The sequence below is a fragment of the Mya arenaria genome, chromosome 13, assembly GCF_026914265.1.
Source record: "Mya arenaria isolate MELC-2E11 chromosome 13, ASM2691426v1".
NCBI lineage: Eukaryota > Metazoa > Mollusca > Bivalvia > Myida > Myidae > Mya > Mya arenaria.
The window spans coordinates 64,150,097-64,176,306 of record NC_069134.1 but is presented as its reverse complement, the minus strand read 5'-3'; the positions used below and the strand labels follow the sequence as shown (position 1 = coordinate 64,176,306).

General features: G+C 40.6%; 1 protein-coding gene across 1 annotated transcript in view; it reads right to left on the bottom strand.

The window, feature by feature from the left end:
• The window catches only part of LOC128215458 (laminin subunit alpha-like), a 61,840-nt gene extending 46,496 nt beyond the window's left edge, over window positions 1-15,344 (bottom strand). The window contains exons 1-18 of the mRNA XM_052922142.1: window positions 15,323-15,344; window positions 14,530-14,805; window positions 14,157-14,294; window positions 13,514-13,690; window positions 13,049-13,207; window positions 12,419-12,518; window positions 10,645-10,801; window positions 9,884-10,153; window positions 9,481-9,575; window positions 8,679-8,844; window positions 8,022-8,176; window positions 6,566-6,680; window positions 6,259-6,341; window positions 5,791-5,935; window positions 4,519-4,648; window positions 3,939-4,087; window positions 3,438-3,553; window positions 2,992-3,200 (exon numbers count right to left, since the gene is read on the bottom strand). Of these exons, the coding sequence (XP_052778102.1) occupies window positions 2,992-3,200; window positions 3,438-3,553; window positions 3,939-4,087; window positions 4,519-4,648; window positions 5,791-5,935; window positions 6,259-6,341; window positions 6,566-6,680; window positions 8,022-8,176; window positions 8,679-8,844; window positions 9,481-9,575; window positions 9,884-10,153; window positions 10,645-10,801; window positions 12,419-12,518; window positions 13,049-13,207; window positions 13,514-13,690; window positions 14,157-14,294; window positions 14,530-14,805; window positions 15,323-15,344 (2,662 nt within the window). The remainder of the gene's footprint in view (window positions 1-2,991; window positions 3,201-3,437; window positions 3,554-3,938; window positions 4,088-4,518; window positions 4,649-5,790; window positions 5,936-6,258; window positions 6,342-6,565; window positions 6,681-8,021; window positions 8,177-8,678; window positions 8,845-9,480; window positions 9,576-9,883; window positions 10,154-10,644; window positions 10,802-12,418; window positions 12,519-13,048; window positions 13,208-13,513; window positions 13,691-14,156; window positions 14,295-14,529; window positions 14,806-15,322) is intronic.
• Window positions 15,345-26,210: the final 10,866 nt, after the last annotated feature.

Below are 26,210 nucleotides of genomic sequence, written 5' to 3'. Positions count from 1 at the left end.
AATCTGTATGATTATCAGAATAAACCATTTTTCATTTATTAAAATCCATTTTCAGTATGTATTTTGGCTAATTGAAATAAGCGACTTAAGCCTGTTAAGCTTAAGAAGTTTCGAGAAATTGGGGCCCCAATTTCTCGAAACTTCTTAAGCTTAACAGGCTTAAGTCGCTTATTACAATTAGCCAAAATACATACAAATAATGAATTTTGATAAATGAAAAATGGTTTCTTCTAATTAGCATAAAGATTTTCTGATATAATTTCTAAAAAGAAGTAAATATAACGCATATTATAGAACAACAAAAATAGTGAGTTTAGCTTAATCCTGTTATAAGGGACTTAAGAAATTTCGAGAAATTGGGGCCAGCATTGTAAGCCAGATTTCTGAGCCTCGCTACTCCTGTATGGTAAGCCAGATTTCTGAGCCTTGCTACTCCTGTATGGTAAGCCAGATTTCTGAGCCTTGATACACATGTATGGTAAGCCAGATATCTGGGCCTCGCTACTCCTGTATGGTAAGCCAGATTTCTGAGCCTCGCTACACATGTATGATAAGCCAGATATCTGGGCCTCGCTACTCCTGTATGGTAAGCCAGATATCTGAGCCTTGCTACACATGTATGGTAAGCCAGATTTCAGGGCCTAGCTACACATGTATGGTAAGCCAGATATCTGGGCCTTGCTACTCCTGTATGGTAAGCCAGATTTCTGAGCCTTGCTACTCCTGTATGGTAAGCCAGATTTCTGAGCCTTGCTACTCCTGTATGGTAAGCCAGATATCTGAGCCTTGCTACTCCTGTATGGTAAGCCAGATTTCTGAGCCTTGCTACTCCTGTATGGTAAGCCAGATATCTGAGCCTTGCTACACATGTATGGTAAGCCAGATATCTGAGCCTTGCTACTCCTGTATGGTAAGCCGGATATCTGAGCCTTGCTACTCCTGTATGGTAAGCCAGATTTCTTAGCCTTGCTACTCCTGTATGGTAAGCCAGATTTCTGAGCCTTGCTACTCCTGTATGGTAAGCCAGATTTCTGAGCCTTGCTACTCCTGTATGGTAAGCCAGATATCTGAGCCTTGCTACACATGTATGGTAAGCCAGATATCTGAGCCTTGCTACTCCTGTATGGTAAGCCAGATTTCTGAGCCTTGCTACTCCTGTATGGTAAGCCAGATATCTGAGCCTTGCTACACATGTATGGTAAGCCAGATATCTGAGCCTTGCTACTCCTGTATGGTAAGCCAGATATCTGAGCCTTGCTACTCCTGTATGGTAAGCCAGATTTCTGAGCCTTGCTACTCCTGTATGGTAAGCCAGATTTCTGAGCCTTGCTACTCCTGTATGGTAAGCCAGATATCTGAGCCTTGCTACACATGTATGGTAAGCCAGGGCCCCAATTTCTCGAAAGTTCTTAAGCTTAACAGGCTTAAGCAGCTTATTTCAATAAGCCAAAATACATACTTAAATTGATTTTTGATAAATGAAAAATGATTTATTGTGATCATCATAATGACAACTCCTATCTACAGTATAAAAACTCTTAAAGAAGTTAATATTATGCAATTTATTGAACACCAAAAATAGTGAGCTTAGCTTAATCCTGTTATAAGGGACTTAAGAAGTTTCGAGAAATCGGGACCAGATATCTGAGCCTTGCTACTCCTGTATGGTAAGCCAGATTTCTGAACCTTGATACTCCTGTATGGTAAGCCAGATTTCTGAGCCTTGCTACTCCTGTATGGTAAGCCAGATTTCTGAGCCTTGCTACTCCTGTATGGTAAGCCAGATTTCTGAGCATTGCTACTCCTGTATGGTAAGCCAGATTTCTTAGCCTTGCTACACATGTATGGTAAGCCAGATATCTGGGCCTTGCTACTCCTGTATGGTAAGCCAGATTTCTGAGCCTTGCTACACATGTCATTGTAAGCCAGATATCTGAGCCTTGCTACACATGTATTGTAAGCCAGATATCTGAGCCTTGCTACTCCTGTATGGTAAGCCAGTTTCTGGGCCTTGCTACACAAGTATGGTAAGCCAGATATCTGAGCCTTGCTACTCCTGCATGGTAAGCCAGATTTCTGAGCCTTGCTACTCCTGTATGGTAAGCCAGATATCTGAGCCTTGCTACACATGTATGGTAAGCCAGATTTCTGAGCCTTGCTACTCCTATATGGTAAGCCAGATATCTGAGCCTTGCTACACATGTATGGTAAGCCAGATATCTGAGCCTTGCTACTCCTGTATGGTAAGCCAGATTTCTGAGCCTTGCTATTCCTGTATGGTAAGCCAGATATCTGAGCCTTGCTACTCCTGTATGGTAAGCCAGATATCTGAGCCTTGCTACTCCTGCATGGTAAGCCAGATTTCTGAGCCTTGCTACTCCTGTATGGTAAGCCAGTTTCTGGGCCTTGCTACTCCTGTATGGTAAGCCAGATTTCTGGGCCTTGCCACTCCTGTATGGTAAGCCAGATTTCTGAGCCTTGCTACTCCTGTATGGTAAGCCAGATTTCTGAGCCTTGCTACTCCTGTATGGTAAGCCAGATTTCTGAGCCTTGCTACTCCTGTATGGTAAGCCAGATTTCAGAGCCTTGCTACTTCTGCATGGTAAGCCAGATATCTGGGTCTTGCTACACATGTATGGTAAGCCAGATATCTGGGCCTTGCTACACATGTATGGTAAGCCAGATATCTGGGTCTTGCTACACATGTATGGTAAGCCAGATATCTGGGCCTTGCTACATATGTATTAGTTTAAACATTATATATTTTACAACGATTGTGAAGAATGTTGTCATAACTTATTTTAAGTCGCCCAAAAGTGTCCGGCTTGGTGACCACTTACCACACACACATGTGCCCAGGCAGGGAATCAAACTCGGCCACCTTGGTGAGAAGTGAGTGGGCAAACCACTGCGCTAATCTGATAACCTATGTACAAAGTGTCGTGTGAATACCCCAAATTGTTTTTGAGATGAGCTTAACATAATACTTACGCTGACATCTGGGGAATCCGTAGTATCCCACCCGGCAAGTGAAGCAGGTTCTACCAATCACATTTGGTCTACACGGGCACTGCCCACCATTAGCGTCACATTGGAAACTCAGGGAGCCATCAATATCACATTCACACTCGAGGGCCCCGTTGTTAAACTCAGTTGTCAAGGAAAACAGGCTCTTCTCGCAGAAGTCACTTATAGGGGTCCTAAGGACAGAAGAACATGAACATTAAATAATACCACGCCTTGTAATAAATCCATGTCAAATGGATAGCTAAATTAACTATTTCTTTAGGTAAGATTAGTATAAGAAGTTAAGAAACCAATAGCATTAAAAGTGGATACATGCACATAATATTTGTTCATGTACATTTTCTTTAATAGGTATGACCATATGAATTTGGAGAAAAATAAACAAATGATACGACAGTCAAAGGGTGTACCTGATTTTGTAGCCTTCATCCAGACATGTGTCAATGAAATTCCTTGAGTTATCCACAGGCAAAATCAAGATGTCGGTCGGGCTGTATTTCTCTGATGGGATGATCAACAAGTAGTCCTGCAGTATATAAATATTTATTATCAAACAATTGGTCCTGGAGTGTAGGAATATCTATTTCAACAAGTAGTCCTCCAGTGTATGCATATTCATTTCAGTTCAGTTCTCCAGTGTAGGATTGTTTATTCTAACAAAAATTCCTATTGTGAGCTACTAAGAACAGTATTTTTAATAAGCACAATTTTAGTTTTTGAAATTTTTTAGGTGCTCCAAACCAGTGTTCAATATGCCTGACTACCTCAGAATAAAACAATCCATTAATGATAACAACCAAAGTTTTCTCTAACAAAGAACCCACCATTCATCTGAATAATTTGCTAAATGTATCAAGCATATTCATGGTTGTCAAAGTGATGCATTTCATGTAAAAACTAAGTCAACTAACCAGCCATATTTGCTGACCGCTGGTGTTGTTGAAGACAATCTTGACGTTAGTATCTTGCAGGTTCAGCACACCAGTGTAGGCAGTCTCATCAAAGAAGATCACATCTCGACATCCTTGTTCACTTGGGCAGAATCGTGGCGTGAAAGTTCCTGATTGTAGATAGAGTTAATGTTAAGCAGTATAAATACTTGGTATCTTTTCAAATGGTTTGTAGTCAAATTCTGATCATAATTCACAAGGAAGTACTTTTTCCTAACATCAAAGTTCCTGAGAAATTCCACTGTTCTTGTCTTGTTTTATTTTACAAATAAGCAAAAAATGTCTGCCTCAAACAATTTACAAAATAGTTCATTTCACATAAAAAATTTTATTGTTTATTCTTTTGTGTAATCATTAAAGGATTTAGGGCCCAAAGTTGAAAACCTTGATTTGGAAAGAAACAAATTTTCTCAGAATAAACTTAACAATAATTATATGTCAAAAACTTTTTTAGCTCGGAAAAAAGACTAAGGGCTAAAATCCTGTGTTATGACCTTTCTACAAAGTCCTCATCATTTTATAAATCACAATCTGTTCCTACCTTTGTATTCCTGACCATTGGCAAACATGGTGATTTGTATTTCCTGTCCGTCTGAGTAAGGCAGGTAGTAGTGAACAATGAACTTGTTTGGTCCGGGGTTCCTTGCCTGGCCCAACAGGACAATCAGGTTCTGAAAACAATGAAAAATTGTTGCCATTCAAATAATACTGTGAGTGCCAGATAACTTGCATGAATAATAGTATACACTATAAACACAGTCTAGCTTTATTCATGAAGGAGAAATAATTGTGACTGTTCATGAAGGAGAAACTATTGTGAACTTCATGAAGGAGAAATAATCATGACTGTTCATGAAGGAGAAACTATTATGAACTTCATGAAGGAGAAATAATCGTGACTGTTCATGAAGGAGAAACTATTGTGAACTTCATGAAGGAGAAATAATCGTGACTGTTCATGAAGGAGAAACTATTATGAACTTCATGAAGGAGAAATAATTGTGACTGTTCATGAAGGAGAAACTATTGTGAACTTCATGAAGGAGAAATAATCGTGACTGTTCATGAAAGAGAAACTATTGTGAACTTCATGAAGGAGAAATAATCGTGACTGTTCATGAAGGAGAAACTATTGTGAACTTCATGAAGGAGAAATAATCGTGACTGTTCATGAAGGAGAAACTATTGTGAACTTCATGAAGGAGAAATAATCGTGACTCTTCATGAAGGAGAAACTATTGTGAACTTCATGAAGGAGAAACAATTGTGAACTTCTAAGAAGGAGAAACCATTAAAAATTGTTATGAAGGAGAAACTATTGTGACTTTCAAGGAAGGAGGAACTATTATGAATTCTCATGAAGGAAAAACTATTGCGACTTTCAAGGAAGGAGGAACTATTATGAATTCTCATGAAGGAGAAACTATTGTGACTTTCAAGGAAGGAGGAACTATTACGAATTCTCATGAAGGAGAAACTATTGTGACTTTCAAGGAAGGAGGAACTATTACAAAATCTCATGAAGGAGAATCTATTGTGAGATTTCATGGAGGAGAAACTGTTGTGAATTTTTATGAAGAAGGAAATCAGATTTCAATATGTCTGCCATAATACTTGTATGGCAAATTATTATAGTAATATATAGCTTTACAATTCTCATAAAAAAATTTTTTATTACATTAGTTAAAAGCAAAAATATAATAGTAATAGATTTACAAAACATTACCAGATAGCTATTTAACTGGATATGTTGTCAATTTCAGTGTCAGTCATATCAGCACAATATATGATAAATCTTATAATGACTAATTACCTGAGTTCTATTCAACTGGATGAGTCCAATATCTGTGTCGGACACACCTGGCGGATACACATCGGTGATAAGATGATCATTGGGCAACTCCTCAAAGTCGATTCTCACAGAGCCGACCGGTGTGGCATAACGAGACTGCACACACCTGGAAGAAAATATGTCATTTGTTTATCAAATGCTTTTATAAATATTAGGCCAGAAACATTGGGTCAGGTCTTATTAAGACTTTATTTAACTGTAAAACCCATTACCAGTATATTCTAGCTTTGCTTAAATTACGCAGAGCTCAAAGCTGAATAACATGGGCCTGAGCTTGTTAATAACAATACTATAAATTAATGTATGTATTGCTGTTATTAGCTCTAAACTTATCTAAATCTTAATTAAACAACAATATGGTAGCATGTGCAACTTTTGTGAATACCATAATTAAATCTTAGATTTTTAAGGGCAAGACAATTTTCTTACTCTCCGTTGATGCGTATACAGACGATGCTCGGGCGGATGTAGCCCATGGACCAGACCGAGTATGGAATGGCCACTATTGACTCCTGGAAACACAAAATAAGTCAAGTTAGATGTGCATGCATGATGACTGTTATATTTCTATGACAATAAAACACATGCATATTAAATGTTAGTATTATTTATGCAAATTATAATCTAAAATTTATAATCAGATCTTTGCAATTAATTAATTCAATTTAAAAAATTATGTTATGTACATTTCAATAAATACCATACATATCATTATACAGCTTCATATCAAACTTACAATGGCTGCATATACATTCTCATCCCCAAGCACGCCAATATGTATAACCCCCTCTTCAAAATCAAAAATGGCTTCCATCTCGTCATAGCCAAGCAACACTTGACGACACAATGAGCTGGAAAAGAGCATCGAAAAGATTTATATATAAATTTTGTTTATTCAACACACTGGGCTTAAAGTTGCATGACAACAGTCCTATAGGCTAGGACAAAACCTGAACTTGTTTTAAGGTATAAAATCTTCAATTTCTTAAAAGGCAAGGACAAAACCTGAACATGTTTTAAGGTATAAAATCTCCAATTTCTTAAAAGGCTAGGACAAAACCTGAACTTGTTTTAAGGTATAAAATCTCCAATTTCTTAAAAGGCTAGGACAAAACCTGAACTTGTTTTAAGGTCTAAAATCTTCAACTTCTTAAAAGGCTAGGACAAAACCTGAACTTGTTTTAAGGTATAAAATCTTCAACTTCTTAAAAGGCAAGGACAAAACCTGAACATGTGTTTAAAGGTCTAAAATCTTTAACTTCTTAAAAGGCAAGGACAAAACCTGAACTTGTTTTAAGGTATAAAATCTTCAATTTCTTAAAAGGCTAGGACAAAACCTGAACTTGTTTTAAGGTATAAAATCTTCAATTTCTTAAAAGGCTAGGACAAAACCTGAACTTGTTTTAAGGTCTAAAATCTTCAACTTCTTAAAAGGCTAGGACAAAACCTGAACTTGTTTTAAGGTCTAAAATCTTCAACTTCTTAAAAGGCTAGGACAAAACCTGAACTTGTTTTAAGGTATAAAATCTTCAACTTCTTAAAAGGCAAGGACAAAACCTGAACATGTGTTTAAAGGTCTAAAATCTTCAACTTCTTAAAAGGCAAGGACAAAACCTGAACTTGTTTTAAGGTATAAAATCTCCAAATTCTTAAAAGGCAAGGACAAAACCTGAACTTGTTTTAAGGTATAAAATCTTCAACTTCTTAAAAGGCTAGGACAAAACCTGAACTTGTTTTAAGGTATAAAATCTTCAACTTCTTAAAAGGCAAGGACAAAACCTGAACATGTGTTTAAAGGTCTAAAATCTTTAACTTCTTAAAAGGCAAGGACAAAACCTGAACTTGTTTTAAGGTATAAAATCTTCAATTTCTTAAAAGGCTAGGACAAAACCTGAACTTGTTTTAAGGTATAAAATCTTCAATTTCTTAAAAGGCTAGGACAAAACCTGAACTTGTTTTAAGGTATAAAATCTTCAACTTCTTAAAAGGCTAAGACAAAAACTCAACTTGTTTAAAGGTTTAAACTCTTCAACTTGTTAAAAAGCTTAAAGTCTAAAACTTGCTTAAAGGCTACAAGTAAACCTGAGCTTCTTTAAAGGCCGTTTAAAGTTGAAGGGTGTCTAGAAAATATAAACATATACATGTCCTGATAGTTTAACACCTTGGCAGATTAAAATAAGAACAAGCTTTACCTGTATTGGCACTTGTACAGTATGGCAGCTGCTTGGTCTCCAGTTGTGCTGATGTTGAACCCAACAGACTGTGTCCCATTGCCCTGAGAGTAATAGTTGAGCACAAGGACGTAGCGATCCTTCTTGGGAATGTTCAGGTCCAAGTTGAACGAGTCCTGTAATGAGAAGATATCGTCTGTGAACCATTCTTGTTTGAATGTTTCATTTCAAACAAACCTATCCAGCAGGAACAATACAATAATCTTTCTAAGACAGCCAGTGCAAAGCAGATTTTACAAAGAAATACATTTGTGGGTCCTTAATTATTATCATAAACATTTGTGGGTCCTTAATTATTATCATAAACATTTGTGGGTCCTTAATTATTATCATAAACATTTGTGGGTCCTTAATTATTATCATAAACATTTGTGGGTCCTTAATTATTATCATAAACATTTGTGGGTCCTTAATTATTATCTGACAAGAACTTTTCATAGATTGAACTATTTTTCTTGACTCGTTTTATCATTGTCACCTTCTTAAATCTGATATTTTGGCTGAATTTCAAATTTTTAAAATGTTTTTTTTTCAGAAGATAAATACCCCTCTAATGATGTTTAACATAGAGGCATTTACAGATATTGCAAGTATCTTGATCCACTATGGGGCACCCACCTGGCTAGGGTCAAGAATGGCCATGGTGTCCACATCAAGTTCATTGAGGATCTCTACCTCGGCAAACAGACGGACAGGAAGTTTGTCCTCCCCAGACCAGATGTAGCCGTCTTCCCCAAGTACCCGTGGGAAGTCAAGAACATCTGGGTATGCATAGTGATAGCACCTGCAATCATGTTCGAAATCACACATAAACAGGGTTTCGAACAGCTAATTGTTGTTGTAAATCCTGAAAAATAGCTGGGGGTCTGTTTCAGTATGACGGATTCATGCCCAAAGCAGGTCCACACGCTTTTACGCTTGTTTCCAAAGTCATTTATATTCATTTCAAGGAACTTCCTTATGTTTTTTATGCAAAACTTGATCTTTTTACAATTGTGCAATAGTCTGAATTTAAAAGCTTTCAATCCTGATTTGAGGATTAATCCTGAACTTTAGAACAAAAAGTAGAAGTAAACATAGTGTCGACACCAATAAGCATGTTTAACTGTGTTAGCACCTTTTAGGAATAAATAACACATAATGGCCAAGTTGCCAGCATCAAAAGCCAGGTAAGCAGGGTTTCAAATACCTAGTTGATCTGTTTTGGGGTTAGATCTTTTATTCAAAGGGTGGCTCGAAACTTTTATGGAGCTTCAAGTAAAGAAAAAAAGAATATTTTCTAGTACTTGAAGATGTGATTTTTAAGATTAGTTGACATGTAAAACTGATTATGTCCGTTGTAATAAAGTAGATACAGAACACCAATACTCTCCATTTTACCATCAAATTCAAAGTGCATTCAAGGCCTGCACAAACTTACGGTCCCTCATCATTTGGGGTGAGGCAAGGTCGGAACACGGTGTTCTGAAGAATGGTGGCCTCGTAGTACGCCTGGGGAATCAGGATCATGTAGTCCTGAAATCATTTCATATATGAATGTGAGCATCTTAAACCTTAAATTATGTTACTTCAGATAAAAAGCAATATTGAAAGTGATTAGATAAGGGTGCAGATTAAGGTGTTAACATGTTTTGAAAATGCCCACCTTGTCTCCAAAAAGAAAACACATCGACAAAATGAGTATAGAATATTGATAATAAATTAATCCCTTCATTGACTTGAAAAGTTAAAGACAATTCCTTTTCTTTACCACAAATTATTTAGTGGTAATGTTAAAATACATTTCTATTGTTTTCCCCTTAAAAATGAGTAACAGCACTCACCAAGAAGATGCTATTTTCAGTTTTAATCTGCACTGTCCACTCTCCCGGGTTGAGCACAAAGTTGTTCAGGCCCCCCAAGTTTCCAGCATCTGTGAATGCTGGCTGTTGACTTGGTGCGAACGCGATGTCAGAGGTCTGTTGTGTTTCTCGAGGAGATTTCGGGTTAAGGATGATCTCGCCATTTACAGATTGCTCATTGAGGTTAACATAATGGAACAAGAGGCGGTAAAGACTTGGCTTGTTGATCTTGATGTCGACCCAAACCTCTGGCTGTGAATGCAAGATAAATGTTTAGATTATTTGTACTGGTAATACTAACCCTTTAAAACACATGAGTGTTATAAAGGAGTAATTTCAAATCATTAACATTCAAGCTCAAGCCCAAAATTCTCAAAACACTTTTAACCTAACAAACTCATATCTCTTAAATTTTTCGCTACATTACTTATAAAGGTATTCGGGAAATTCTTTCGATTTAATATTTGAATATTCCATTACCAAAATGAAACTTATCGAAGTTCTAGTAAACTAAAATTATTCGCTGGGGCCTTTTTAACCTTCTTTGTCGTTTGACGTTATTATTTTCAAGATTCATTTTGGTAATAGAATATACAATGGAAGGATTTTTGAATACTAGAATATCATTTTTGCAATTCATTTGCATCGCTAGTTTTTACAAAGGAAGAATTACTGAGCAACATCAATTTTTAGGTAAGATCAGTTTAGGTTTATCTAACAACATTTTCTACATCCAGATGTACCTGTAGTCGAGACATGGTTGCGTAACCTCTCCACGAGAAGTTTGGGAAGATTCTCTCATCGTGTCCGTATCGAACCCCATATCCCTCAGGCACATATCCATCTTCTATCTCATATTTGAACTGGTCCAGAGACGGGATAAAGTGCTGCTGAAGTGGTCTGAAAGGGGCGGAAGTTAGTTTAATACCAAAAGTGTGACAATGGCTAATAGCAAAAATGCCTGTACTTTGTACTGGTGGTCCAGGGGGCCTAGTATGACTTCTTAGGTTCAAAGGGGTTGCACCTTTAAGGAAGATCACAGGGTTGAAGATTTTGACCATGTTTTGGTGTACCGTATTTTCTCGACTATAAGGCGATTCGCTTATAAGACGGCCCCCTAACTTTGCCCATGAAATCTGGTGCTTTTGGTTTCGACTCGCTTATAAGACGGGGTCAATTTTAAGCAAATCTAAAATGCTAAAATTCTTCCTAATGTGTAAAAATGTTCAAGCTCAACGGACAATTATCGACTTTCGCGGTAACTGTTTTTGTTTTACTCAAAGAAAATAGCGGTTAACTGTGAGCTCTCTATTTGGAGGTAGGTTAAAAATGAGTACATAAGTTTGCAGGACAGGTCGTTACTTATCGGAATTGTAATAATTCATCAATAACAACATATGTATGTTTTAGTTTTTTTTATTGAAGACACTAATGAAGTTCTTCGGCAAAATTAATGGCTTCAATAACATAACTGCGAAAAGCCGAGGCATGAATAGGTGTTTGTTTAGCAATAATGCTTTAGGCAATATTGTCCCTTGATTGGCGACGAACATAAAGGATTCATATTCGCATTGTCATTTGTTTGCTTAATCAAATTGACAGTTAGGTACCTACATCATATTAAGATTCCAATTTATTGATTTGATATATCTGTCAAACTAATTATACTGACACGCGCCATAAGAAAAAATGCAGATATAACGGTACACTGTGTGACGTCAGAGCACGCACGGTGAAGAGATTTCGTGTTGTTGTTTACTTAATTGCCCCATACTTGTATCAGCAGACGATATACTGGATAGACGAATATCCTATGTAAAATTTTACTGATTTTGACATGAATCTTTTTTTAATATTTTATCGACCCGCTTATAAGACGGGTCCCCTACTTTGGGGGTAAAAATCGGGACCCAATTTCCCCGTCTTATAGTCGAGAAAATACGGTAGCAGACAAAAAAATCCTGAAAATCCACTGAAGACTATGATCCATTGTTTTATTTATATTTGTGTAAGCGAATTTTCATTCCAATTGAATACAGTATAAAACATGACATAGCATGTAATTTGAGGATATAATAAGAAAGCAAGATTTTTATACTCCTTTAACATAACATTTACAAAAAATACGAAAAAAGCTTATTTAGAATGGATGAGTAGGTCAAGTCATCGAAATATAACCTATGAATGAACAAGGCAAAAGTGGAAATTAAGTTGTTGTTTTTTAACAAGGCCAAGAGGCAGTGATTAGGAACTGTCTCAAGTCAGAGTATAGACTCATACTCAGAAAAGTCTTTTAGTAAATCACTAAGAAACATCTTTTTTTCATTCATTTTACAATTTTTTTTAAAAAAACTGAACAATTCCAAATCCTATTAAATTCAGAAAAGTTCATCATTGGTACTTGACTAGAAGGATAGGTACAATGAATGGAGATTTGCAGTGTTGCCACTTCATTCTGAACTCTAAATTAAGACTTGAGGCTGTTCATAATCATGACCCCTGATAATTGTTACATACTGGTCACATCTCTGGCCTTGTACTCTTGGTTTACACGGACACTGGCCCGTCACCCTGTTACAAATTGTTGAAGCTGACCCGCCAATATCACACTTGCACTCTGGAAAGAAATATGAAATTAAAAATTACACTATGGTACAGTTACTGATCAATATGCTTTAAATGTTTGTTTACTGACCAACATCACTTTTTTCCAAACCACAATGTTATTCTGTCAAATGAATGCTATTCAGTGCTCTTCTTGGTTGAAATGTTTGGGAGAAGTGACTTCTCCCTCATGTCAAATAAGGGAAAATACAGGAGACTTTAAGGAGAAGTGATACTTATCATAACACCTCATACAAATACTGAGCCATACCACAAACCTCAATATATATATGCACATTCACCTTTATTGCTTTTACTAGATGGAATGTTCATAAAATTATATATCATTTTTGGTTTAGTAAAAGAGTACTTGTCTACAGTCTCCTTTTTGCGATGTCACATAGTTTATCTACAAAAACATCTTAAATAAAACATTTGAAACAATCAGAATGGCCTTGTACATGTACTGTCCTTGATGAAAAATTCACTAAAACATGTACTGTCAAATTGTTATAGTAGATACCTTCTTAAGTAAACACTTACCCTGGCAACCAAAGAGATTTTCTCTGTCAAGGCTGTAGTAACCTTCGCGACACCGGTCACATACGCGGCCTGTAACGGACACCTTACACACGCACTGGCCAGTACCCATATCACACCGATTCATGCTCGCTATTGTTCCCACTGGTGAACAGCCACACTCTGTGATCAATAAAATTATATACTTTATTCAGAGAGATAGCTGAGGTGATCAAGGTACATGCTTACCAATTTAAGCATCAATCAAATTAATATGGCTTTTTTAAAGGTTGTTTTTAAACCAAGTGTTTTTAGGGGAAATATCAATCAATGCAAGTTTTGAAAACTTTCTGAATAATAATGACAGACACAAAAAAAACATTTGCATTTGCATTAAAAATAAGTAAAGTTATTGATTTGCAACTTGTTAATTTATTGTCTAAGGTATATGGAAGTGCAACATCATTTCACCTTTGTATCATCCCTTACCTTCACAACCAAGTGGATTATTCCTGTTGAGGTTCCAGAATCTTTGTTTACACATGTCGCAGATACGCCCCACCACCCGCTCCTTACACTCGCACAGGCGCCCAATATTCACCTCACCACACCCGCCCAGGGGATAGCCGGGCACCTGACGGGCTCCATCAGGGTTGCAGTTACACTCTAAAAATTATTCAAATCATCTCAATTGCTTTGTTTATTTTGATATTTGGATTACAAAATAATGCAGAACAGCCCTAAATAATCTTCCTTGTGTCAATAGTCTTCATTGCCCATTATGAAATGATGCATAACAGTTTTGAATTATCTCCCTTTTTCTTAGCTTTTACATTTATACATTGTGCAGTTTACTTACCTTTCATCACTTGAAAAATGCTTTTCTGACATAATATGATAAGAAATTTAAGCCATCTACATGTACCGGTATTATAAACCATGAATAGCAAACAAATACATTCAACATGGTATAGCCTCATGTATTCATAAAATAAATAAGTACATTTGTTGAGTTTAGCAGGCAGCGCCAAAAAATTACCTATTTAGCCATGTTTAAACTTAAGATATATAAATGAAATGTATTCAAATATGCATACTTAAGAAGAAAAGACATCAAAGACAACCAATATACCTTCACAGTTGGGGAAGTTATAGAGGCCCTCCTTGCAGCGTTCACACATGAGGCCCTGGAAGTTGGAGAAACAGTCACACTGGCCTGTCTCCTGGTCACATGAAGCCCCTCTTGAGCCATACTGGTCACACTTACAGGCTGTAAAACAGTGGTGAAAATGATTCTTATTTAGTGTGAAAGCTTCTTCAATAGACACATACCCAGCATATATACAAGGACATATAAAGTATAAAGGGAGAATGGAGCAGTTCATCTGAATTTAATGAAATAAAGTATTCTCTAACATAATGAGGTCAACAAAGGAAACATTTGCCTGTTTTCCTTTGTACTTTTTTCATGTTTGAAAAAAATATAATACAAAACCTATACTTACGGACACAATCTGGGTATCTGTAAAACCCCGGTGCACATCTCTCACAATTCTGCCCGGCATAGTTCCCGCGACAAGTACATTGGCCATTCCTGTCCTCACAAATGTTGCTTGTGGAACCTGGCTCCTGACACCCACATGGCATGCAGGATGGGTAAGCGTAATACCCGCGGGCACACTGTTCACACTGGTCCCCATTGTATGTGGGCCCACAGAGACATTCACCTGTCACTTTGTCACATATATCGGGCTCCGTACCAGCAAGGTCACAGTTACATACTGGAACAAACAGTTACCCATTTAATCGAACAGTGATACATTAAAACACTTACAGTTGCAAAAAGAAAAAAACTACTACAAAGTATAAACTTACAATGAACCAAAATGTTTGTTGGTATGTTTACAATAAAATACTGAAACACAAAATGAGCATTGATGCTTAGGAATTAGGGATTGAGATCATTTTTTAGGTAGTAACTGAAACCAAGTGGTTGAGGAACATACTATCAAAAGGGAATTGCGGAGTGCAATCAAAATCTTCCAAAAATCCACAAGAGTTGAATATGACCTGGAACCCTTCAAGATGCACCCCTCGGGGTGTGCGCGGATGATATTTCGTCACTGGGTTCCAGCGCGTCAAAGTATGCGCAAATTTCGCGCCATTTCGTAAACAAAAACGCGCTCCATATAGCTAATAAGGGGGAGCTAATCTCGAACATATCTTCGGAACAATAATGATACGAGGTTGGTTCTTGTATTGAAATTTACGTCTCTCCATACCCTATGTGACGCTTACGTCGGCTCATCGCTGACGTCATTACGTCACATTTTTATTCGCCTATAGGATTATGTTTATACGCTAAAATGCAGCACGAAAATGCCCTAAAATGGGGGTCGGCAATCTCGATGATATCTCAGCATCCCTACACGTGACCAGGCTGGGACCAATGTTTCCATGTAGGGGACGCTAAACCTTCAAGATGCACTCATCGGGATGTGCGGGATGATATTCGTCACTGGGTTCCAGCGCGTCAAGTATGCGCAATTTCGCGCCATTTCGTAAACAAAACGCGCTCCCATATAGCTAATAAGGGGGAGCTAATCTCGAACATATATTCGGAACCATATAATGATACGAGGTTGGTCTTGTATTGAAATTTACGTCTCTCCATACCCTATGTGACACGGCACGTCGGCGCATCGATGACCTCATTACGTCACATTTTTATTCGCCTAAATGGTTATTTTATACGCTAAAAATGCAAACAAAAATGCCCTAAAATGGGGTCGGCAATCTCGATGATATCTCAGCATCCCTACACGTGACCAGGCTGGGACAAATCTTTCCATGTAGGGGACGCTAAACCCTTCAAGAGCACCCCTCGGGGTGTGCGGGATGATATTTCGTCACTGGGTTCCAGCGCGTCAAAGTATGCGCAATTTCGCGCCTTTCGTAAACAAAACGCGCTCCCATATAGCTAATAAGGGGAGCTAATCTCGAACATTCTTCGAACCAATAATGATACGAGGTTGGTTCTGGTATTGAAATTTACGTCTCTCCATACCCTACGTGACGCGCACGTCGGCGCATCGCTGACGTCATTACGTCACAATTTCAATTTGCCTATAAGGTTATTCTATACGCTAAAATGCAGCACAAAATGCCCTAAAATGGGTCGGCAATCTCGATGATATCTCAGCATCCCTACAAACCAGGCTGGGACCAATGTTCCATGTAGGGGACTTTAACCTTCAAGATGCACCCCTCGGGTGTTGTGCGGGATGATATTTCGTCACTGGGTTCCAGCGCGTCAAAATGCGCAATTTCGCGCCATTTCGTAAACAAAACTCGCTCCCATATAGCTAATAAGGGGGAGCTAATCTCGAACATATCTTCGGAACCAATAATGATACTAGGTTAGCTCTTGTATTGAAATTACGTTTCTCCATTCCCTATGTGACGTGCACGTCGGCGCGTTGCTGACGTCATTACGTCACATTTTTTTATTCGCCTATAAGGTTATTTTATACGCTAAAATGCAGCACAAAATGCCCTAAATGGGGTCGCAATCTCGATGATTTCTCAGCATCCCTAAACGTGACCAGGCTGGGACCAATGTTTCCATCATGTAGGGGACGCTAAACCCTTCAAGATTCACCCCTCGGGGTGTGCGGGATTATATTTCGTCATTAGGTTCCAGCGCGTCAAACTATGCGCAATTTCGCGCAATTTCGTAAACAAAACGCGCTCCCATATAGCTAATAAGGGGGAGCTAATCTCGGATATATCTTCGGAACCAATAATGATACGAGGTTGGTTCTTGTATTGAAATTTACGTCTCTCCATACCCTATGTGACGCGCACGTCGGCGCATCGCTGACGTCATTACGTCACATTTTTATTCGCCTATAAGGTTATTTTATACGCTAAAATGCAGCACAAAATGGACTAAAATGGGGTCGGCAATCTCGATGATATCTCAGCATCCCTACAAGTGACCAGGCTGGGACCAATGTTTCCATGTTAGGGACGCTAAACCCTTCAAGATGCACCCCTCGGGGTGTGCGGGATGATATTTCGTCACTGGGTTCCAGCGCGTCAAAGTATGCGCAATTTCGTGCCATTTCGTAAACAAAACTCGCTCCCATATAGCTAATAAGGGGGAGCTAATCTCGAACATATCTTCGGAACCAATAATGATTCTAGGTTAGTTCTTGTATTGAAATTTACGTTTCTCCATTCCCTATGTGACGTGCACGTCGGCGCGTTGCTGACGTCATTACGTCACATTTTTTATTCGCCTATAAGATTATTTTATACGCTAAAATACAGCACAAAATGCCCTAAATGGGGTCGGCAATCTCGATGATTTCTCAGCATCCCTACACGTGACCAGGCTGGGACCAATGTTTCCATCATGTAGGGGACGCTAAACCCTTCAAGATTCACCCCTCGGGGTGTGCGGGATTATATTTCGTCACTAGGTTCCAGCGCGTCAAAGTATGCGCAATTTCGCGCCATTTCGTAAACAAAACGCGCTCCCATTTAGCTAATAAGGGGGAGCTAATCTCGAACATATCTTCGGAACCAATAATGATACGAGGTTGGTTCTTGTATTGAAATTTACGTCTCTCCATACCCTATGTGACGCGCACGTCGGCGCATCGCTGACGTCATTACGTCACATTTTTTATTCGCCTATAAGGTTATTTTATACGCTAAAATGCAGCACAAAATGCCCTAAAATGGGGTCGGCAATCTCGATGATATCTCAGCATCCCTACACGTGACCAGGCTGGGACCAATGTTTCCATGTAGGGGACTCTAAACTCTTCAAGATGCACCCCTCGGGGTGTGCGGGATGATATTTCGTCACTGGGTTCCAGCGCGTCAAAATATGCGCAATTTCGCGCCATTTCGTAAACAAAACTCGCTCCCATATAGCTAATAAGGGGGAGCTAATCTCGAAAATATCTTCGGAACCAATAATGATTCTAGGTTAGTTCTTGTATTGAAATTTACGTTTCTCCATTCCCTATGTGACGTGCATGTCGGCGCGTTGCTGACGTCATTACGTCACATTTTTTATTCGCCTATAAGGTTATTTTATACGCTAAAATGCAGCACAAAATGCCCTAAATGGGGTCGGCAATCTCGATGATTTCTCAGCATCCCTACACGTGACCAGGCTGGGACCAATGTTTCCATCATGTAGGGGACGCTAAACCCTTCAAGATTCACCCCTCGGGGTTGTGCGGGATTATATTTCGTCACTAGGTTCCAGCGCGTCAAAGTATGCGCAATTTCGCGCAATTTCGTAAACAAAACGCGCTCCCATATAGCTAATAAGGGGGAGCTAATCTCGAACATATCTTCGGAACCAATAATGATACGAGGTTGGTTCTTGTATTGAAATTTACGTCTCTCCATACCCTATGTGACGCGAACGTCGGCGCATCGCTGACGTCATTACGTCACATTTTTATTCGCCTATAAGGTTATTTTATACGCTAAAATGCAGCACAAAATGGCCTAAAATGGGGTCGGCAATCTCGATGATATCTCAGCATCCCTACACGTGACCAGGCTGGGACCAATGTTTCCATGTAGGGGACGCTAAACCCTTCAAGATGCAACCCTCGGGGTGTGCGGGATGATATTTCGTCACTGGGTTCCAGCGCGTCAAAGTATGCGCAATTTCGCGCCATTTCGTAAACAAAACGCGCTCCCATATAGCTAATAAGGGGGAGCTAATCTCGAACATATCTTCGGAACCAATAATGATACGAGGTTGGTTCTTGTATTGAAATTTACGTCTCTCCATACCCTATGTGACGCGCACGTCGGCGCATCGCTGACGTCATTACGTCACTTTTTTTATTCGCCTAAAAGGTTATTTTATACGCTAAAATGCAGCACAAAATGCCCTAAAATGGGGTCGGCAATCTCGATGATATCTCAGCATCCCTACACGTGACCAGGCTGGGACCAATGTTTCCATGTAGGGGACGCTAAACCCTTCAAGATGCACCCCTCGGGGTGTGCGGGATGATATTTCGTCACTGGGTTCCAGCGCGTCAAATTATGCGCAATTTCGCGCCATTTCGTAAACAAAACGCGCTCCCATATAGCTAATAAGGGGGAGCTAATCTCGAACATATCTTCGGAACCAATAATGATACTAGGTTGGTTCTTGTATTGAAATTTACGTCTCTCCATACCCTATGTGACGCGCACGTTGGCGCATCGCTGACGTCATTACGTCACATTTTTATTTTCCTATAAGGTTATTTTATACGCTAAAATGCAGCACAAAATGCACTAAAATGGGGTCGGCAATCTCGATGATATCTCAGCATCCCTACACGTGACCAGGCTGGGACCAATGTTTCCATGTAGGGGACGCTAAACTCTTTAAGATGCACCCCTCGGGGTGTGCGGGATGATATTACGTCACTGGGTTCCAGCGCGTCAAATTATGCGCAATTTCGCGCCATTTCGTAAATAAAACGCGCTCCCATATAGCTAATAAGGGGGAGCTAATCTCGAACATATCTTCGGAACCAATAATGATACGAGGTTGGTTCTTGTATTGAAATTTACGTCTCTCCATACCCTATGTGACGCGCACGTCGGCGCATCGCTGACGTCATTACGTCACATTTTTTATTCGCCTATAAGGTTATTTTATACGCTAAAATGCAGCACAAAATGCTCTAAAATGGGGTCGGCAATCTCGATGATATCTCAGCATCCCTAAAAGTGAACAGGCTGGGACCAATGTTTCCATGTATGGGACGCTAAACCCTTCAAGATTCACCCCTCGGGGTGTGCGGGATGATATTTCGTCACTGGGTACCAGCGCGTCAAAGTATGCGCAATTTCGCGCCATTTCGTAAACAAAACGCGCTCCCATATAGCTAATAAGGAGGAGCTAATCTAGAACATATCTTCGGAACCAATAATGATACGAGGTTGGTTCTTGTATTGAAATTTACGTCTCTCCATACCCTATGTGACGAGCATGTCGGCGCATCGCTGACGTCATTACGTCACATTTTTATTCGCCTATAAGGTTATTTTATACGCTAAAATGCAGCACAAAATGCCCTAAAATGGGGTCGGCAATCTCGATGATATCTCAGCATCCCTACAAGTGACCAGGCTGGGACCAATGTTTCCATGTAGGGGACGCTAAACCCTTCAAGATGCACCCCTTGGGGTGTGCGGGATGATATTTCGTCACTGGGTTCCAGCGCGTCAAAGTATGCGCAATTTCGCGCCATTTCGTAAACAAAACGCGCTCCCATATAGCTAATAAGGGGGAGCTAATCTCGAACATATCTTCGGAACCAATAATGATACGAGGTTGGTTCTTGTATTGAAATTTACGTCTCTCCATACCCTATGTGACGCGCACGTCGGCGCATCGCTGACTTATTACGTCACATTTTTTATTCGCCTATAATGTTATTTTATATGCTAAAATGCAGCACAAAATGCCCTAAAATGGGGTCGGCAATCTCGATGATATCTCAGCATCCCTACACGTGACCAGGCTGGGACCAATCTTTCAATGTAGGAGACGCTAAACCCTTCAAGATGCACCCCTCGGGGTGTGCGGGATGATATTTCGTCACTGGGTTCCAGCGCGTCAAAGTATGCGCAAATTTCGCGCCATTTCGTAAACAAAACGCGCTCCCATATAGCTAATAAGGGGGAGCTAATCTCGAACATATCTTCGGAACCAATAATGATACGAGGTTGGTTCTTGTATTGAAATTTACGTCTCTCCATACCCTATGTGACGCGCACGTCGGCGCATCGCTGACCTCATTACGTCACATTTTTATTCGCCTATAAGATTATTTTATACGCTAAAATGCAGCACAAAATGCCCTAAAATGGGGTCGGCAATCTCGATGATATCTCAGCATCCCTACACGTGACCAGGCTGGGACCAATGTTTCCATGTAGGGGACGCTAAACCCTTCAAGATGCACTCATCGGGGTGAGCGGGATGATATTTCGTCACTGGGTTCCAGCGCGTCAAAGTATGCGCAATTTCGCGCCATTTCGTAAACAAAACGCGCTCCCATATAGCTAATAAGGGGGAGCTAATCTCGAACATATCTTCGGAACCAATAATGATACGAGGTTGGTTCTTGTATTGAAATTTACGTCTCTCCATACCCTATGTGACGCGCACGTCGGCGCATCGATGACCTCATTACGTCACATTTTTTATTCGCCTATAAGGTTATTTTATACGCTAAAATGCAGCACGAAATGCCCTAAAATGGGGTCGGCAATCTCGATGATATCTCAGCATCCTTACACGTGACCAGGCTGGGACCAATGTTTCCATGTAGGGGACGCTAAACCCTTCAAGATGCAACCCTCGGGGTGTGCGAGATGATATTTCGTCACTGGGTTCCAGCGCGTCAAAGTATGCGCAATTTCGCGCCATTTCGTAAACAAAACGCGCTCCCATATCGCTAATAAGGGGGAGCTAATCTCGAACATATCTTCGGAACCAATAATGATACGAGGTTGGTTCTTGTATTGAAATTTACGTTTCTCCATACCCTATGTGACGCGCACGTCGGCGCATCGCTGACCTCATTACCTCACCTTTTTTATTCGCCTAAATGGTTATTTTATACGCTAAAATGCAACACAAAATGCCCTAAAATGGGGTCGGCAATCTCGATGATATCTCAGCATCCCTACACGTGACCAGGCTGGGACAAATCTTTCCATGTAGGGGACGCTAAACCCTTCAAGATGCACCCCTCGGGGTGTGCGGGATGATATTTCGTCACTGGGTTCCAGCGCGTCAAAGTATGCGCAATTTCGCGCCATTTCGTAAACAAAACGCGCTCCCATATAGCTATTAAGGGGGAGCTAATCTCGAACATATCTTCGGAACCAATAATGATACGAGGTTGGTTCTTGTATTGAAATTTACGTCTCTCCATACCCTATGTGACGCGCACGTCGGCGCATCGCTGACGTCATTACGTCACATTTTTTATTCGCCTATAAGGTTATTTTATACGCTAAAATGCAGCACAAAATGCCCTAAAATGGGGTCGGCAATCTCGATGATATCTCAGCATCCCTACACGTGACCAGGCTGGGACCAATTTTTCCATGTAGGGGACTTTAAACTCTTCAAGATGCACCCCTCGGGGTGTGCGGGATGATATTTCGTCACTGGGTTCCAGCGCGTCAAAATATGCGCAATTTCGCGCCATTTCGTAAACAAAACGCGCTCCCATATAGCTAATAAGGGGGAGCTAATCTCGAACATATCTTCGGAACCAATAATGATACGAGGTTGGTTCTTGTATTGAAATTTACGTCTCTCCATACCCTATGTGACGCGAACGTCGGCGCATCGCTGACGTCATTACGTCACATTTTTATTCGCCTATAAGGTTATTTTATACGCTAAAATGCAGCACAAAATGGACTAAAATGGGGTCGGCAATCTCGATGATATCTCAGCATCCCTACACGTGACCAGGCTGGGACCAATGTTTCCATGTAGGGGACTCTAAACTATTCAAGATGCACCCCTCGGGGTGTGCGGGATGATATTTCGTCACTGGGTTCCAGCGCGTCAAAATATGCGCAATTTCGCGCCATTTCGTAAACAAAACGCGCTCCCATATAGCTAATAAGGGGGAGCTAATCTCGAACATATCTTCGGAACCAATAATGATTCTAGGTTAGTTCTTGTATTGAAATTTACGTTTCTCCATTCCCTATGTGACGTGCACGTCGGCGCGTTGCTGACGTCATTACGTCACATTTTTTATTCGCCTATAAGGTTATTTTATACGCTAAATTGCAGCACAAAATGCCCTAAATGGGGTCGGCAATCTCGATGATTTCTCAGCATCCCTACACGTGACCAGGCTGGGACCAATGTTTCCATCATGTAGGGGACGCTAAACCCTTCAAGATTCACCCCTCGGGGTGTGCGGGATTATATTTCGTCACTAGGTTCCAGCGCGTCAAAGTATGCGCAATTTCGCGCAATTTCGTAAACAAAACGCGCTCCCATATAGCTAATAAGGGGGACCTAATCTCGAACATATCTTCGGAACCAATAATGATACGAGGTTGGTTCTTGTATTGAAATTTACGTCTCTCCATACCCTATGTGACGCGCAAATCGGCGCATCGCTGACGTCATCACGTCACATTTTTATTCGCCTATAAGGTTATTTTATACGCTAAAATGCAGCACAAAATGCCCTAAAATGGGGTCGGCAATCTCGATGATATCTCAGCATCCCTACACGTGACAAGGCTGGGACCAATGTTTCCATGTAGGGGACGCTAAACTCTTCAAGATGCACCCCTCGGGGTGTGCGGGATGATATTTCGTCACTGGGTTCCAGCGCGTCAAAGTATGCGCAATTTCGCGCAATTTCGTAAACAAAACGCGCTCCCATATAGCTAATAAGGGGGAGCTAATCTCGAACATATCTTCGGAACCAATAATGATACTAGGTTGGTTCTTGTATTGAAATTTACGTCTCTCCATACCCTATGTGACGCGCACGTCGGCGCATCGCTGACGTCATTACGTCACATTTGTTATTCGCCTATAAGGTTAATTTATACGCTAAAATGCAGCACAAAATGCCCTAAAATGGGGTCGGCAATCTCGATGATATCTCAGCATCCCTACACGTGACCAGGCTGGGACCAATTTTTCCATGTAGGACTCTTTAAACTCTTCAAGATGCACCCCTCGGGGTGTGCGGGATGATATTTCGTCACTGGGTTCCAGCGCGTCAAAATATGCGCAATTTCGCGCCATTTCGTAAACAAAACGCGCTCCCATATAGCTAATAAGGGGGAGCTAATCTCGAACATATCTTCGGAACCAATAATGATACGAGGTTGGTTCTTGTATTGAAATTTACGTCTCTCCATACCCTATGTGACGCGAACGTCGGCGCATCGCTGACGTCATTACGTCACATTTTTATTCGCCTATAAGGTTATTTTATACGCTAAAATGCAGCACAAAATGGACTAAAATGGGGTCGGCAATCTCGATGATATCTCAGCATCCCTACACGTGACCAGGCTGGGACCAATGTTTCCATGTAGGGGACTCTAAACTATTCAAGATGCACCCCTCGGGGTGTGCGGGATGATATTTCGTCACTGGGTTCCAGCGCGTCAAAATATGCGCAATTTCGCGCCATTTCGTAAACAAAACGCGCTCCCATATAGCTAATAAGGGGGAGCTAATCTCGAACATATCTTCGGAACCAATAATGATTCTAGGTTAGTTCTTGTATTGAAATTTACGTTTCTCCATTCCCTATGTGACGTGCACGTCGGCGCGTTGCTGACGTCATTACGTCACATTTTTTATTCGCCTATAAGGTTATTTTATACGCTAAAATGCAGCACAAAATGCCCTAAATGGGGTCGGCAATCTCGATGATTTCTCAGCATCCCTACACGTGACCAGGCTGGGACAAATGTTTCCATCATGTAGGGGACGCTAAACCCTTCAAGATTCACCCCTCGGGGTGTGCGGGATTATATTTCGTCACTAGGTTCCAGCGCGTCAAAGTATGCGCAATTTCGCGCAATTTCGTAAACAAAACGCGCTCCCATATAGCTAATAAAGGGGACCTAATCTCGAACATATCTTCGGAACCAATAATGATACGAGGTTGGTTCTTGTATTGAAATTTACGTCTCTCCATACCCTATGTGACGCGCAAATCGGCGCATCGCTGACGTCATCACGTCACATTTTTATTCGCCTATAAGGTTATTTTATACGCTAAAATGCAGCACAAAATGCCCTAAAATGGGGTCGGCAATCTCGATGATATCTCAGCATCCCTACACGTGACAAGGCTGGGACCAATGTTTCCATGTAGGGGACGCTAAACTCTTCAAGATGCACCCCTCGGGGTGTGCGGGATGATATTTCGTCACTGGGTTCCAGCGCGTCAAAGTATGCGCAATTTCGCGCAATTTCGTAAACAAAACGCGCTCCCATATAGCTAATAAGGGGGAGCTAATCTCGAACATATCTTCGGAACCAATAATGATACTAGGTTGGTTCTTGTATTGAAATTTACGTCTCTCCATACCCTATGTGACGCGCACGTCGGCGCATCGCTGACGTCATTACGTCACATTTGTTATTCGCCTATAAGGTTAATTTATACGCTAAAATGCAGCACAAAATGCCCTAAAATGGGGTCGGCAATCTCGATGAAATCTCAGCATCCCTACAAGTGAACAGGCTGGGACCAATGTTTCCATGTATGGGACGCTATACCCTTCAAGATTCACCCCTCGGGGTGTGCGGGATGATATTTCGTCACTGGGTTCCAGCGCGTCAAAGTATGCGCAATTTCGCGCCATTTCGTAAACAAAACGCGCTCCCATATAGCTGATAAGGGGGAGCTAATCTCGAACATATCTTCGGAACCAATAATGATACGAGGTTGGTTCTTGTATTGAAATTTACGTCTCTCCATATCCTATGTGACGCGCACGTCGGCGCATCGATGACGTCATTACGTCACATTTTTATTCGCCTATAAGGTTATTTTATTCATTAAAATGCAGCACAAAATGCACTAAAATGGGGTCGGCAATCTCGATGATATCTCAGCATCCCTACACGTGACCAGGCTGGGACCAATGTTTCCATGTAGGGCACGCTAAACTCTTTAAGATGCACCCCTTGGGGTGTGCGGGATGATATTACGTCACTGGGTTCCAGCGCGTCAAATTATGCGCAATTTCGCGCCATTTCGTAAACAAAACTCGCTCCCATATAGCTAATAAGGGGGAGCTAATCTCGAACATATCTTCGGAACCAATAATGATACGAGGTTGGTTCTTGTATTGAAATTTACGTCTCTCCATACCCTATGTGACGCGCACGTCGGCGCATCGCTGACGTCATTACGTCACATTTTTTATTCGCCTATAAGGTTATTTTATACGCTAAAATGCAGCACAAAATGCTCTAAAATGGGGTCGGCAATCTCGATGAAATCTCAGCATCCCTACAAGTGAACAGGCTGGGACCAATGTTTCCATGTATGGGACGCTATACCCTTCAAGATTCACCCCTCGGGGTGTGCGGGATGATATTTCGTCACTGGGTTCCAGCGCG